Genomic DNA, 17,487 nt, shown 5'->3' with positions numbered 1-17,487 from the left:
GTTTTCACTATCTCCAATTAACGCTCACTGGCACTTTATCTAATGGATCACTGACAGATTACCGTGTCAGTGTCCATTAGCATGAACCGAAGATCAGCTGTAATGATAGTCGCAATAATCGCAGCTTATGTTACGAGGCTTTAATTATCTTCGTTTGTCTCACAGCACTGTTGAAAACTTTAGTAATTTCTGCGTATGGAACTGGAGCCCCGCAAAGGCTGTTATTCTATCAGGTAAATGAGGAAAAAAACCTTTTTTTCTGTGAAAATGTTAAATAATATGAATATCAATAACACAGGAAACTTGGCAGTAGATGGAAGTTTTCAATCGAGAGCAATTTCCTAAAAAAAACACCTTTACACTGATAGAAGCGAGTGAGATGACGAGCGCACTTACATCTAATTTTGAAAAGTCGGAAAGCCAATATGCTGGCCATAAAATAGCAAAACCACAGGTAACGAATGGCTCTCCGACGAGCTGTTCAAATGCGAAGGTGAAAGTTGGTGATGATGGATGTGTGTCATTACAAATTACATTACATTACAAATTTACTAAAGTGAATTTACACGACATCCTCTGCTCTTTGTTAAACAGTCTATAAATCATGATTTGAGTGCTTTTTCTATCAAGCTTTCATGTTTGAAAACCTTTATTTCACATCACATTCCATATTTTCGAAGTTTTTTTTGTGTGGAAGCTATTATCGTTCCTCGCATTGGGCGAGTCAAATTCACATCTAAATCCCAACGTCTAAAGCCTTTTTCACTGCTTCGCAATATGTGTTTTACGTCGCTTCGAGAAAGTGATATGAGCGCTGGTGGAAGCGCTTCCAGCTTTACGAGTGAATCGATAATGCAAAAAATCAAATATACCAAAGAGGGGGAAGACGGGTCACATCGAGTGGAGCCTAGTTTTCTCATAGTCGGAGCTGGTGCTGCTGGTATAGCATGTGCGGTGACGTTAATCAAAAAAGGTTTCAAGAATGTGAGCATTGTTGAAGCAGAACAACGTATTGGTGGGCGTATATTTACGAAATCCTTCGGAAATAGTGTAGTAGAGCTGGGAGCACAGTGGTGTCATGGGCAGCGTGACAATGTGGTTTATGAAACGGTCGATGCTAAGAAAATGTTACGCTCTTCTAGTCACATTTATGCGAATTTCGAATGCATTCGCTCGGATGGCGAAGTTGTGCCAAAAGATATTGTGGAATTATTAAAAGGGATATTAGCCCAAGTTTTTGCAAAGGGCAAAACGGAAATGGCAAAATTTAGCGGTACGTTTGGTGAATATCTGAGTAAGAATTTTTTTAAAATATTAAATGACGAGCATAGCGATATTAATCAAGATGTTGCACAAGAATTTTTTGAGAACTTCTTAAAAATCGAGACATCTGAAACGTCTGCAGGGCTGGAAGAAATTTCGGCTAGAGGTTTTAATGCGCACGGCACCTGTGATGGTGATTATATGCTCTATTTCGAGGATGGTTATACGCAGTTCTTACGCATCCTGTTAGAGGCGGATGAACATCACACGGATTATGGACTGCTACAAGATAAAATACTTTTTGGTGTGCGTATTAAGGAGATCCTCTGGGATAGACCTGATCATCAGGTGGAAGTGAATTGTGAAGATTTAAGTATTGCATTTGTAGTAGATCATGTCATACTAACGGTATCATTGGGTGTACTAAAACATAATGCCCGCGAAATGTTTGTACCAGAGCTACCGGAATCGAAATTACGTGCAATCGATGGTTTGGGTTTTGGTCATATACTGAAAGTCTATCTGGAATTTCCGACACAGTTTTGGAGCCCCAGATGGACTGGTTTTATTATGTTATGGCGTGAAAAAGATCTTGAAGAATTACGCAATGGCACACACGCATGGCTAGAGAATATTTACGGTTTCTATCGTGTGCCAAATCAATCTAAAGCTCTGGTAGGTTGGTTAGTTGGGCCGGCAATTACAATGGTCGAACAAATGCATGACAAAGATGTTACTGAAGGTTGTATGTATTTATTACATCGTTTTTTAACGAATTTTAATATACCGAATCCAATTGGTTTTATGAAATCTACATGGAGTACAAATCCGAATTTTTGTGGCGCATATTCATATCGTTCATTGAAGACGGAAGAGTTGCAGACAAGTGCCGCTGAATTGCGACAACCAATTACGGTATTGGCTGAAGTGGTTTCCAATGTGGGGAACGCAGGGGAAGATTATGCAAGTTTCTCTGTTAAGCCGATTATACAATTTGCAGGTGAAGCTACGCATGATCATTATTTTGGTACAGTACATGGTGCAGTTGAGACTGGCATTGAGGCTGCACAAAGACTGCAGGGTTATTATTCGGCTTATTTATAGATGACATTATTTTAAAGGAATAAATATACAGAACTTCAAGTAATATATTTAGTGTGATCGCTGTTCATAAGGCGCGCTTAAACGTGGCAGCTAATTAGGCAGAGTCCAACTGAACGCTGTAGCTGTATGGAGGATGATGAGGTGGAATCATCAAATCTCTTTATGCTTGATTGCCCAGCTTTTGCCAGAACTAGGCGAAAGTTCTTCGGCCGCGACGCATTTGGATCTACCGAGAATTTATCCAAGGTTGAGATCGGTATTATTCGCAACTTTATCGTTGCTACTCAACGATTCTGTAAGCAGCTATATCTATGTCACCGTTATTTTATTGTATATGGTATCACAACGGACCTTTATGCTGTTCAAGTGAGCTTCCCCTATCGGAGCAGCTACCACCTGATCTAACCAACTGAACGAGTTCAGGTGAGCTTTCACCTCTGCTTATGGTTACATTAGGTTGATCTGACCGGCCAATACAGACCTGACATAGACTGAATATGTCCATACTGCTAACTACTAGAATTTGTTTGATGTCCAAACGGTAAGCCCCTGTTAGGTATTAGGACTTTTGTTATGAAATAACTTTGTCTTTTAGCAAATACTAAAAGTTATCTAGGACCTAGCTTAATAGCTGCCTTGGGATCTGGCAACTCGGCCGCCACTAATAACTGGAGTTTTGGCTTCGCAAACGCAGGACACGAGCTCAGGAGCCCTGGGATTCTAACCACGCTTTTCCTGAGTAGTAAACCATATGCAAATTCTATCTCCTTTTGATTTCTCTCAAGCAGATTGGGACGTCTACCGTCGAAATCACTTAACTGATATGTCAGACTTTAGGATCTACTTATTCCGAAATGGACACTGTAAACTCGTCCCCTTCTGTTAATTTGGAACCATCGTATTATTTTCCCCCATTTCAACAACCTCCACGCCAACCCTCCGCCACTATTGTCGCTCCAAGATCTCCTTCGAAGCTCAGGATCCGGCCCTACCTTCAACGACACTATACTGTAATGGCCATATGGCCTGCACTCAAGCTGCTCCGAGGCCTTAATCTTTCATGCAGTTGTTAGCGCCATATTATTTCTCATTTGGTCTGCAGGCGGCCTGCAATGGCCTGCAATGCCGGTAACAGGATAGTTTTTAGGACTCTTGTTATGATAAACATTGATAATCTGCATTGGTGGGCTCCCACGCATCCAATTAAAGCAAGATTTAATTTTTGATTTACAATTCGGTGGATCTCACCGGAGTTCCCATATTGTTTTCTAAACAACATTACTTACAAGACGAACTAGAGAAGCCTCTGTTACACAAACTGAAATGATGAAAAGACTAGGCTTAATAATTTCGTGGCACTTCTTGGAAAGCGCAAAAAATGTGCCGAGTTCGTATATATTCAGTTCAATTGATGAGAGACCCACTACAAACTTGGATTTTCTGCTCTTTGAATCAATCTGAAAGCCAAACAAATTCCATAATATTCTTTCCAAAACTTTGGACAGTTGGCTTAAGTAATCAAAATGTATGTATATAAAAACGCTTTTCCGTCGAACCTCGTTGAGTCTGGTTTCTAGCTCGCAATGACGTTTTGTCATCACATATCCAATTTGGTATGAAGACAAACAGGTATCGGTGTTGTGCCATCATAAGTGCTTTCTCATTCTGATGTATCTATGTTACTGAAAATGATAAAATATGCGATCTTGGACAGCTTTGGACGTTGTTCGGATTCCTTATAAAATTTTGTAAGGAGAAGAAAAGGTTTCAACGTTCTGCCGTGACATTTTTGTTCTAATGTATCTATGTCACTAAAGATAGCATAAAATACATTCTTAGGTACCTTGGAAGGACGTTTCGTCGTCGCTTGTGAAATTTGGTATTTGGACCGCCATTTTCAGTATGATTGACATGTATATACGAAAAGTTACGGAACATTCTTCCAATATACATGAACTTAACGTCATTGCAAGGATTTGAGTCCTCCGCATCATCACCGTTCGGAAAAGTACGTCTAGTATTTCTTCGTGCCGTCATGTTCTGTTGGGCCATTCCCCAACGGAAATTAGAAATTTTTTAGATAGAGTTTCGAAGTAAAAAGAAATTAATATATTAAATTTTATCTTGGCTATCACCAAAGCTAAAAAGCTCTCTTCCTAAAGTGCACTTGCAAAATTTATCGGAAGTCATTTAATAAACGAAATTTTAACCTGGAAGACACTACGCTCGATACTCCGGTTTCTTTACAAGAGGAGGACCTTCTGGGACCTGATATCAACCACGCATTATCGAATGAGAGCTTTTTGTAGGCTAGTAGGCTGTCCGGAAGTAAATAATATCTTGCCTTCGAGCAGGCTTACGATTTTATTTAAACATAAATACAATAACAAATAGTTTAATATTAATACAAGAAAGAATAAAAATTTTTCTATAAACAGCTTTTACTTAAAATATAAAATAACTAAAACTTAAGAAACGTTTTATAAATTCTACTTTTTTATAACTTGCGGCTCAAAATCTAATTGCGCTGCACGCTGAAAAGATTCCGCATACAATGGCAAACGTTGAGTCATACGGAAACCCCAAAAGTCCTTTACTTGTCTGCACAAGTTTAAGTCCAATTCAGTAATAAGCAAACCATCACGATGCCTAGACAAACCCGGCGTACGTGCACCATTCGGTGATGCCACATATGATGAACCATAAAATGGGCCAAACACTTTGTGTCCCTTTCTGCCATCACCAGATGTAAATTCATTTGGAAATTCTTCATTGCCAACACGATTTATAGCAACTGTAAAATAGCTATTTGCAATAGCGGCATTACGAGCTTCAATACCCCAAAGCGGTTCGCTCAAAGCACCCACCGTAGCCGATGGGTTGAAAACGATTTCTGCGCCATTCAAGCCAAACATCATCCAATTTTGTGGATGATGACGTCCATAACAAATATTTATTGCAATATTACCAAAATCTGTTTCGAAAACCGGATGGCCTGTATTACCTTCATAGTAATAGGTGGATTCATTGAAGTCTCCAACACGTGGTATATGATTTTTCCGATGTTTACCCAAATAGTGTCCATGATTCGATATTACGACCGTCGTGTTCCAGATGGTGTCGCCGTGCGCTGAATCACGTTCCAATATCGACGAAATAATAACCATATTGTAGGCATTGGCAAGCTCTTGCAACATTTGTGTCGTCGGACCATTTTCAGCTTTTTCGGCGAATTCGCACCAGGGAAACTTTTCACGCGTGCAAAAGGCAAATGGCATTGCTGTGAGAAATAGAAAGAGGGAGAGATTCAATGAATATGATCTATCAATTGTGAATGAGTTTAATTCAAAGCTTACTCCATGCCTCCTGCATGCAAATAATGTTCACTTCAGCCGCTGCAGCTGCTTCGATTATAATTCGTATCTTTTTCCAAATAGCTTCACGTTGGTGTTGCACAGGTGCAGTGGTTGGTAGTACGATCGAATTTTGTATGGCTCCCACACGTACTAAGCGCGGCTTACGTATATGTTCTTTCTGCGCAGAAAAGCGATAACCCTTGATCTCAAAATCATGATCAGCGGCCAAAGAAATGGCAGCTGTTGGTAAATCTAAGATATCGCTGGAAAAATCAAAAAATTACTTAATGTGATTATTTTTTACGTAGTATATTAAAAAAACAAAATTATTTGGCGCGGTATACCTCCAAGGAGACTCAAGCTTAGCTTCCCTTTTAATTTGCGTCATGCTAATTATTCATTTTCTCCTATAAATTGATGGGATAGGCTAGGTTGAACATGTCGGCCCGTGAGAGCCTCACATAGTATGTATGAGCCGATAGTGTTACCAGAAGTTTGCTCAGCGACCAAACTAAAAAAAATCTACTAAAAATCACGACGTATGTAAATAAATAACTCCGTCCTCTAGGCAAATAAACTGGAGTGCTCGATCATTTCCTCCTCAAACCCACACTCCCTACATCAGTTACTACTGACGAGGACTATTTTAAATTAAATGGGGTTACACGGAAATTATAGCTATTGGACTATTTTAAATTAAATGGGGTTACTCGGAAATTATACCTAGCTCTTGGGCGCAAAAAGTCCTGAGTCACTCCGGTACACAAAATCGGCTTGGTCGATTGCGTGCAACTCACGCCTTCTTTTAATCCCACCCAATCTGATGAGGACATCTACAGTACAAGCTTCGGGGGTTGCGGTATCTGGTCATACGTTTATCATTTCCATCTATGCCAAGCCGGATCCTACCTCTTCCAATACTTAGGTGCCCTTGGGCCATATTTTCGCCGTTATTGTAGCTCTAGGAACCTCATCAAAGCGCAGATACGACATTGGGTAAACTGTTCGTCCGGCATTTGATATTGCTATAGTACTATGTCTGCCCCAAGGCATTAAGCCTCTTTGCTGTTGTCTACGCTATGTTCTTGGCCATCAGTTTTACAGGTGGAAAGTTCAGAATAGCATACTGAGCGGCAGTCGGGGTTGAAATTAAGCCCATCGCGAATGTCTCCAGCATCTGCAAGGCACATGAATTATCACCGAGAAGTTTTTCTTGGCAGAAATACATTCAGAATTTTTGCTAAATTACTGCCGAGGGTTGAACACAAAACTTTTTCCCAAAGTATGTTGATGTTGCTTTCACGCAATTAAAAAATCTATTACAATAAATTTTCAATGAAATTTGATTCCTTTTTTTAGTTGCAAAAATTACAGTCTACAATCAATTTACAATTATCGACTACAATTAACTTGATTGTAAGCGCTTCATTTGCAATCGGTCTGATTGCAATAAACTTGAAAGCGTAATCATATACCATGATTGCAATCATCAATATTACATAATAACAGCCGGGACCACTAATGATTGCAGCTGAAAGGTGATTGTAATCACATACATGCAAATGATTTTTTAAGCAATTAGTGATTATACAATAAATAATTGTATATTGCACTTTTTACAATTCTAGAAATTACAATTCCATATTATATATCACATACTAGCAGACCCGGCAGACGTTGTTCTGCCCTAAATTTGGCCTATCTGCATACATTTTAATAAGCTTTTTCCATCTAACTCTGCCCTCCCACGTTCTACTTCATCCCTTTTTGCCTGTCCCAGAGGGTGGTATGTATTTTGTTCCAGTCCCACTACGAGTCTCAGTCCCAGTCCTAGTCCCAGTCCAAGTCCGTCTCTGGTCTACTTCCCTGAAAAAAGGATCGTAAAGGCTAATATAGGCAAATTAATATACCAAATTTCAGGCAAATCGAATAGGTCGTATGTAAATAGGTATGTGGGTATTATTAATTCATGCCTCTATTTCGGTTTCGCATGCATATTTATCAGTTTTGCCAGGTTGATCCGACTAAATCGAATATCACAATGAAAATTCCTTTAGAGCTCTCAGCAACAGCTTTCATTTGATATCCATATTACCCCCACATTCTAGGGGTATCCGGGTCCACGTTTTGGCCTATATATTCAGACCCTAGTCGCTATAATATTAAAAAGAAGTGCAGATATTCGTTGCTTTTGAAATTCGGCTTAAAAATTGCACATGGAACAAATAAATACTCTCTTGAATTAAAAAAATGTCTTAGTACTTCTAAATCGCGGACCCCCTCAGAAACCCCGGGTCCGGGGGTAATTCCCCCCCCCTCCCCTCTCACTCGATATACTATTTTTTTTATTGATAAACACGTTGTTTAATTAAACAACAACCAATTACACGGAAGTATTTCCGCACCACCTGAAAATATGAGTGCCGGTGCGTATACCTAACATTTTATTAATACGTATAAACATAAAAAAATGTCCAATATAATAATATTGCGACTATAAACTGAGATATAACCTATATTTGAAGTTAGATCAAACTACACACGGGGTGGAAAACAAATTCAAAATCGGTTCAGTAGTTTAGGAGTCCATCGCGGACAAAAATGTGACACGTGATTTTTATATATATAGATTATCTTTATTTTGTGACTGCAGTCAAATTTTATTGCTATATTTTCCAGGTTTGTGTAAAAAATTATAACATTTTGTAACACGTATTTTATTTTGTAGACCTCATCAAGTAGAAACCAAGTTGACGTAAGCGATTTTTCAAATACCTCAAAAATCATAAGTAACGAATAAAAAAACCCGGGTTATCGTATCTTGGCGCACTCATAGGCCTCTAATTTGGTTGGGTATAAACGGATTTTACTGACTTTATAAAGAAAGTATAAAGGTATTTCCATATGCGTTGAAATGATGATGAAAACAATTGATATTGTAACGAATTTACTTGCAAATCCTCTTATTTGCACTTGCAAATCCTCTTACTTGCAATCCTCTGCTAGGTTCGAATCACTAAACTATTGAATAAATAACTCCAATTTGTAATAATGCAAAATGGCCTTTATTAAAGTACTTCACAATAACACTCAAACTGTGCAACGAATAGCTTGCTTAATAACCAAACTGATTGATAGCTCAAATGAAACTCTACTATTCAAAATAATACTGCTCTTGCTCGCTAGATAGCGTCTTAGTCGAAACTGCTTGACAACTCAAATCAAACTGATTTCCAGCGCCTCTACAATTGCCGCCTTTTATACTCTTTCATTTCAACCTTCGCATCTTCTAGGCGCTTCCAAAATCTACTAGTCCAGTAGCTCTCAAACTTCTCAGCTGTAACTACAATTGCACAATTTTATAGTTTTTCTCATTACATACTTATAGGCGGCCGCCGTGGTGTGATGGTAGCGTGCCCTGGGTTCAAACCCCAGGCAAAGCAACATCAAAGTTTTAGAAATAAAAAAAAATAAATGTAAGGCGCGATAACCTCCGAAGAGATCTAAGGCCGAGCTTCTCTTCCAATTTGCGTCGTGCTCCTCTTGATTTTTCCCTACAAATTGGCCGGACGGGACCTACATGTTTTATGCCGACTCCGAACGGCATCTGCAAGGCAGATGAGTTTTAACTGAGAGCTTTTCATGGCAGAAATACAATCGGAGCGCTTGCCAGACACTGCCGAGGGGCGACCCCGCTTAGAAAAATTTTCGTCTAATTGAAAAATCTTATTTCTAAAATTTTGATGTTGCTTTGCCCGGGAGTTGAACCCAGGGCATACGGTGTGATAGGCGGAGCACGCTACCATCACACCACGGTGGCCGCAAGTTTTAGAAATAAGGTTTTTCAATTAGAAGAAAATTTTTCTAAACGGGGTCGCCCCTCGGCAGTGTCTGGCAAGCGCTCCGGGTGTATTTCTGCCATGAAAAGCTCTCAGTGAAACCTCATCTGCCTTGCAGATGCCGTTCGGAGTCGGCATAAAACATGTAGGTCCCGTCCGGCCAATTTGTAGGGAAAATCAAGAGGAGCACGACGCATATTGGAAGAGAAGCTCGGCCTTAGATCTCTTCGGAGGTTATCGCGCCTTACATTTATTTATTTATTTATACTTATAGGAGTATCTCAGATATATGCATGTGTTTGTGCATTGACTCTCCGCTGCTCGTATACGAACATGGTACATATGTGTAGACGCAATTATTGTTTCGTTTATGTAGATACATAATGATTGATTTATGGATGTGAATTCACGTCACTGCTTAGCATCGGCTTAGAGAAGATAGCATCGCTCATTGCTGCTAACATTCGTTACACTGCCCTCCACCTAAGGCTGATCGTCCCGATCAGACAAATCTCTCGATCTATACGCTGCCAGCCTTTCCAAATGAACCACTCTTCTAATCCGTGGTTTCCCAGTGGTTTGTATGCGATAGATGGTATCACTGATCTTCTTCACAACTTTGTACGGGCCTTCCCAACTGCACCGAATCTTGGATGGAACACCTTTCCGCCGGTGAGGGTTGTATAACAGTACCAAATCTCCCTCCAAGAAACCTTCCGAATTTTTGCTCTCATTGTACCTGCCTTTCATCTTACTACTCATTAGTCTTGATCGTTCCCTCGCACTCTGTTGTTTGGCCAATGAACTTCTTCGCAGAGCTTGCACTTGACGGATTGACTTTGCATCATCATTATCGTCTGGACGTTTCACAACAGTAGTGCGCGCTGGCTTGAAACCACCCTTGCATTCCATCTGAAAAATTCTTTCAGTCATTTTAGTGCGTCCATTAGGTTTTGTCGATGCCGGTCTTTTCTCGCAGGTACTTTTAATTTCGGTTTATTTGGCACATTCGATCCATCAACCTTTTCTTTTGACTTTCGTGGCCTTTGTCGAGTCTTCTCCACCATTACTCGATTACTACTGAACCCTTTCTCCAACTTGAAGTTAAGTGGTATATTCTGGTTCTCATAACGCATCACCCTTCTCTGCATATCGATCTTGATGTCGTGGTCAACCATGAAGTCCACTCCCAATATGACTTCTTCAACGATCTTCGCCACAATGAATTTGTGTAGAACTGTGACCTTTCCAATCAAGACTTCACATATCAATTCTCCCTGAACTTGGTTATACTCGCCAGTGACCGTACGCAACCTTGCTCCAGGTAACGGTTTTACTCTCCTGTTGACCAAGTCAGATCGGATCAAGGAATGAGATGCGCGCGTATCTACAGTCAGTACACGCTCCTTGCCATCCACATTACCTCTGACGGTAAGACTGCTTGATTTCCTTTCAATTTGCGACAGAGATATCACAGGACATTCAATAGCCGGGGCAAGTTTTCGTTCTTTACATCCGACACGCTCTTGCTCATTTCCTCCAGCTTTGCGTTTACGGCCACCCACATTGTTGGAACTGTTAGGACCAAGATCGCAATGACGTGCAATGTGACCGGACTTCCCACATTTGAGGCATTTGATAACTTTTTCACTCCGCTTTTGCGATCCTTTCAGCGCCTCCAATATTGCGTCTACCCACTCTGGCCTTTCCACTTCCACACGGCGTGCTTTGAAAACTGGCTTACACAGAAGCGACGCTGTTTCCTGAATCAGAGCTTGTGACACCGTTTCTGCGAATGCTGGATTTGGGTTTGCGTATGTAGCTCGCTTTGTTTCGACGTCCCGTATGCCATTTATAAAGCTATGAATCTTTACCCTTTGAGTGTATTCCACGGGTGCGTCCGCATTTGCTAAATGTGCTAGCCTTTCAATATCCGATGCAAACTCTTGCAATGTTTCACTAGGCCTCTGGAAGCGGTTCAGCAACTCCATTTGATATATCTGTCTCCTATGCTCAGTTCCGTATCGTCTCTCTAGAGCGCCCATCAATGCTTCATAACAGTTCCGTTCGCCCTCTGGAATGGTTTGTAAAATCTCAGCTGCAGGCCCTTTCAACGCCATGAACAGTACAGCAACTTTATCTTCAGCATTCCAGTTGTTCACTGTTGCGGTATTTTCAAATTGGAGCTTAAAGATCTGGAAAGGAACAGAACCGTCAAAGGATAGTGTTTTTACCTTTGGATTACTCGTTGAAACTGCTGGGCGATTTAGTTGCAACTGCTCGATACGTCCTCTCAAAGCATCCACCTTGGCCTCGATTTTTTCTTCAAACTGTAAAATTTTTGTATCTTGCGCCTCCAACTTCGAGGAAATACGTCCTTCTTGCTCTTCCAGTTGAGCAGAGATCTGCGATGATATCTGTGCTGAAATTTGCGCCGACATCGGATATCCATGCTTCTTGTGCTTCAATCTTCGCTGTTATACGGTTCTCTTGCGATTCCAGCTGAGATGACATTTGCGACGACATTTCGGATATACGCGTTTCTTGTGCTTCTATCTTCGATGTTATTTCTGACGACATTTCTGCAATATGTGTCTTCTGTTCTTCCAGTTGTGATGTTACTTGCGACGCCATTTCTGAAATGCGTACCTCCTGTGATTCTAGTTGGGATGATATTTGCGACGACATTGATGTTACTGTCGATGTTTGAGCAGCTATTGCAGCCAATATCATGTTCAAGTCTGTGCTCGTAACTGTCTGCGATGTTTCGTTTTTCTCTTCAATTTTTGTTGTTGTCTCGTCCCCATCAGGACAAAAGACATACTCGTCCACATCAATTCCTTCTGCTTCCATTGCCTCTCGTAGCCGTGCCTGAAGTTCGAGTTTAACGCCGCTTGTATTCAATCCACGGCTCTCCAACTCCATCAGTTGCTGGATCTTCAATTCACGTAACTTTGCCATGTCCTTGTTGTCCTCCGGAATTTATTCAACAATTCCTCTTCTGACACCAATTGTAACGAATTTGCTGCAAATCATCTTATTTGCAATCCTCTGCTAAGTTCGAATCACTAAACTATTGAATAAATAACTCCAATTTGTAATAATGCAAAATGGCCTTTATTAAAGTACTTCACAATAACACTCAAACTGTGCAACGAATAGCTTGCTTAATAACCAAACTGATTGATAGCTCAAATGAAACTCTACTATTCAAAATAACTCTGCTCTTGCTCGCTAGATAGCGTCTTAGTCGAAACTGCTTGACAACTCAAATCAAACTGAATTCCAGCGCCTCTACAATTGCCGCCTTTTATACTCTTTGATTTCAACCTTCGCATCTTCTAGGCGCTTCAAGAATCTACTAGTCCAGTAGCTCTCAAACTTCTCAGCTGTAACTACAATTGCACAATTTTATAGTTTTTCTCATTGCATACTTATAGGAGTATCTCAGATATATGCATGTGTTTGTGCATTGACTCTCCGCTGCTCGTATACGTACATGGTACATATGTGTAAACGCAATTATTGTTTCGTTTATGTAGATATATAATGACTCGCTCAGTGCTGCTAACATTCGTTACAATATGTTACACAGTAAACAGAAAAGTTGCTCACTTTTTACGGGGGTTTCCAACTTTGACTTGGCCTGGTGCCCTTATTTTTCTGGAATTGCCATGAAAAGAACATTTGTAAACAAACCCGACCACATTTTCGAAAATCGTTGTGAAATTAATGGACTTATTCAACTTGCAATGCAAAAAAGTAGTGAATTTAGTACCGGTTTTAGTTTTTCGACACTTAGACCTAGTTTCCACATACTCACTTACTTAATTGACACTTAGTCGTTTGAGCGGTTTGGGCCGGCCAACAGGGCGTGCCAGTCGCTTCTTCGTTGGGTAAATTGGCGCCAATTGATAAAGCCAAGGTTACTTTAATTGGGTTCCATTCAGAATAACTTTTTAGCCGGAACATTGTCTTTCAATCGTAAAACATGGCCCAGTGAGCATAGCCGTTGTGTTTTAATTTGCTGGACTATATTGATACGTGTGTTAAGCTCGTACAGCTCATCACTAAATTATCTCCGGTACTCGCCGTCATCAATGCGTAGAGGTCCGTTGATATTTCGAAAAACTTTTCGCTCGAACACTCCCAGACCCGCTTTATCTGATGTTGTCAGTGTGCATGCTTCTGCGCCATATATTATAAGGGGTACGACAAGTGAATTGTAGAGCATGATTTTTGTTTGCTGAGAAAGGACTTTACTTTTAAATTGCCTACATAGTACAAAGTAGCATTCATTGGCAAGAGTGATTCTTTCCTGTATTTCAAAGCTAAGGTTTGTATTAATGCTGGTTCTCAAATAAACGAAGTCTTTCATATTTAAAGTTTCTTAATGCTGAGATTATTTCCCCTATAAATGTTTCCCTTAGATAATCGGTAATTATAAAAAAAGTTTAGATGCCGATTTTTTCCTCTACACCGAAAACCGCCCCTAAGGTATCATATCTACATAGATGGAAACAAGAAATAAAAGAGAAATGTGAAAATTTGTCACCTAATAATCTAGTTCGTTGGGATGGGACATACGTGTATGTGAGCTATTGTGGATTTATTGCAGGCTGGTGCATGTGTAAACGTGACCTTACTGAACAAGTAATTTTGGTGAAAGGGGAATTTGATGCTGCTTTTATGGTAGACTTTGAATAACTTAATCAATTTTGAATAAAACTTCGAAAACGGTCTACTGTTTAATTTGATATTCATCAAAACTGGTATGCCAATTAAAGAAAAATATAGACCCTATAAAAAATAGATTGCACAAGCTACGTCAAAGTTGGAAAACCTATAAGGGAAATTTTTTTTACCCCCTTACAGAAACTGTTTCTACATTCATTATCCATATCATTGGAAATCCCCATATTCATTCTCTATAAAACCGCCAGATCAGTTATACCCGGCAAAGTTATGAGTCATTAGTGCGTCAAGGTACGTAAAATCGGATTTTTATCGTTACTCATGATTTTGGATGTGTTTGGAAAATTTCTTACCCCAATTTGTGTTCTACTCTCCTAGCCTGTAAGAAAAATAGCAACACTTTCCAGGTATTTGTACCTTTCTCTGATTTGTAACAGTAGACGTGTTTCTTTTAGATCTGTATACATCTACATATGCGGGTGAAATCACTTAGATAATGTGTAGGAGGCCCATCTAGCGACAATTATTGAAGACTCGCGGCAGTGGTAAATAACTCACTACAAAACGGGTTGTTCTGAATAGCGGAGACGCACACCTCTGTTGATCGTAGTGTCTAATCTATAGCTTAATCGGTTGCTATGAATATGGCTCAACTAATTTCGATCATAGAAGTGGAGAATAGTGCAGAGATAAAATGGAGATTTCAGTACCAACTGATTATAATGCATACTGGAATTTAGCAGTACTAGTTTTCTGCCCAACAATTTCATAAGTTTAGATAAAGTTATGCACTTAGCAGTCCATATAAACTTAAGTGCATATGTATATACATGCAAAAAACACAGCAACTGTGTAGTAATTTTCTATATATTTACCTTTAAATCCACTAAATTTTTGTGCCAACAAAATATGCATTTTAATAAAGATATGTATGTACATTTATCCAATTACTAAATCACAGTTATCGCGGTTTTTAGTAGATAAGGTATATATGTATATGGCTAAAGTTCTTTTCACCAAGTGATTATGATAAGACGACGATTGGATAATCTGAATACTAATTAATAAAGACACGAGAATACTTTGTAATTATGTAAATAAATCTTTTTTAAATGCAATATAATTAAAAAAAAACTCTTATTATATAACAAACTTTTCACACGCACTAAGTTTTATGATTTAATTTAAAGAAATTAATATGAAATAGCACAAGCCTGTATGTTTTATTATTGATAAGAGTCTTTTTTCACTATAACTAAGTACATATGTATGTATGGAAATCCAATCCACACGATCATTATTGTACTCACTCTTCAGTGACACCATACAAAATACGTTTCACCTCTTTCAACTCATTTTGTGGTATATGCTTCTCTAGACACTCTTCCAAACTACTCAAATTGAAATCGGACATTTTAATATTCTCTTATTTTTTAATAAGATGTTTAATCAATTGATTTGCTTGTTCCAAAATCACTGAAAAAAATTTTTTATTTAATATAATAAAACTTTTAAATACTGTGAAACTCGCTTACGATGTAGATCAATTCAAGAGTGCTACTTGCTTGTTAATAAATAAAATTTATTCGCAGTTGAATGTTGATATTATAATGTTAGAGGAGATAGTGTGATATTGAAATGTATCGATAGTTTTTAGTAATTTTGTATTATCGTTTATCGATAAACTTTGTTTAAATAATAATATTAATAACTTGGCCGAACTTCTCTTCCAATTTGCGTCGTAGTTCTTTTAAATGTTTATTACAAATTGGCCGGACGAGACCTACATATTTTTGCCGACTCTGAATGGCATCACTACTGAGGGAGGACCCTGCTAAGAAACACTTTTTCTAAAGAATTTGATTGTATTTTTTTCGTGACTTGAACTCGAGATCTTTGATGTGGTAGACGAGCATGCTACCTCCGCTCTACTGCGTTCGCTGCTACAATTAATCACATATACAGCTTGTACACTTCGTTTACAAGTCCAATCACATGTGATCACGATGTGACTAACTACTTTTTGTATGATAAAAAGTCTTAAAATTGTTTGACAACTCCAAATCATTAATTATATAACTAGATTACCCATATATTTTTTTCTCCTCGATAATCGGTAATTATAAACAAGCTTTAGAGATGCGGATTTTTTTTCTAGAAAAGTTCCACCTTTAGAATGTAATCTCAGATAGGAAGAACAAAATAAAAAGAAATGTAAAAATTGGTTCCCTGAGATGTAAAGGTAAAGAGAAACGCCAACAGAAGGAATAGTGGGAAACAGTAAACCATCAAATCGCGGGTTGGTAGTTCACCACAGGGGAAATGTGGCATGAATTCGTCAATTCCAACGCTAGTCAAATTTTATTTTCGCACAATAACCACAATTTAACAATTTTTTTTAATGTTTTCAATAACTTTTTTGTGAAATTTTAGCGAAAACACCGCTTTTTTGCTGATCTTCAAGTAGGTATTGTGTTGGATTACTTACCTCCAGTTTGACAATTTCTATTGCTGTCAGTCGTTGCCTATTTTAAATATTGACGATATATTGTAGATTAAGGCATGTGGAGGGGCGGATTAACCCTCAACGGGGCCCTAGGCAACCATCAATTTGAGGGCCCTTTTTCACGTCCGTTCCCTTCTTTTTTCGATTCAAAAATACAACCTTATATCTTTCATAAACATTTTATTGTCACAATGTAATAATATCAATAAAATTACTATCTACATTTTAAACATGTCGTTTTCTACATTTGTTGAATAAATCTGACTCAATGAAAAGTATACCTAACATCTCGAGTCGCTCTTGTCGCGTTGTAGCTCCTTCAGCAGCTTTGATTCTTTTTAATTGCGATAAGGATCGTTCGCAGAACAATTTGTGATCATTAATGTTAAAAAATTCGAAGAGCTATTTCTGTGTTAGGAAATACATCGGCTAATTGATCTTCCATTAGAATCTTATACAAATGACTATAAGTTTTTTGTGCATCAGTGTATCTGGAGTTCACGTAACTTTGGAATTGTTCCATTTCAATGAAAAATTCTTCCAAATCTATAAAATAAAAACGAACTAAGTTATTTATAGCTTCGTGGAGGTCTCCATAACTTAGAGAAAAGTTGATGAGAGATGCAAATCTCTCTGAAACTTCCATATACACTTTCGCACGTCGTTTGATTTCACTGTGATGATTGTCGATGATTTCGAGGAAACCTTTTGTCCTAAAATCATC

General features: G+C 38.8%; 2 protein-coding genes across 3 annotated transcripts; one reads left to right on the top strand and one right to left on the bottom strand.

The window, feature by feature from the left end:
* Positions 1-777: 777 nt before the first annotated feature.
* On the top strand, positions 778-2,367 carry LOC137246115 (spermine oxidase-like). The gene has a single exon (XM_067777210.1). It carries the CDS (start codon positions 778-780, stop codon positions 2,365-2,367), a length of 1,590 nt encoding a protein of 529 aa, XP_067633311.1.
* A 2,340-nt stretch (positions 2,368-4,707) lies between these two features.
* Positions 4,708-15,870, bottom strand: pyd3 (beta-ureidopropionase pyd3). 2 transcript variants are annotated; one of them, XM_067775723.1, is made up of 4 exons: positions 15,793-15,870; positions 15,568-15,733; positions 5,724-5,986; positions 4,708-5,647 (listed from the first exon to the last, which is right to left on the bottom strand). In XM_067775723.1, the coding sequence occupies exons 2-4, from the start codon at positions 15,669-15,671 to the stop codon at positions 4,857-4,859; spliced, it is 1,158 nt and encodes a 385-aa protein (XP_067631824.1). In that variant the 5' UTR covers positions 15,672-15,733; positions 15,793-15,870; the 3' UTR covers positions 4,708-4,856. The 2 variants fall into 2 exon arrangements, with proteins under 2 accessions (XP_067631824.1, XP_067631823.1); XM_067775722.1 differs by having other exon boundaries at positions 15,568-15,842.
* Between the last annotated feature and the right edge of the window lie 1,617 nt (positions 15,871-17,487).

Source organism: Eurosta solidaginis, chromosome 3 (assembly GCF_040869045.1).
Source record: "Eurosta solidaginis isolate ZX-2024a chromosome 3, ASM4086904v1, whole genome shotgun sequence".
NCBI lineage: Eukaryota > Metazoa > Arthropoda > Insecta > Diptera > Tephritidae > Eurosta > Eurosta solidaginis.
Note: the sequence above shows the minus strand (reverse complement) of the source record. Positions and strands in the feature narration are given on the sequence as shown.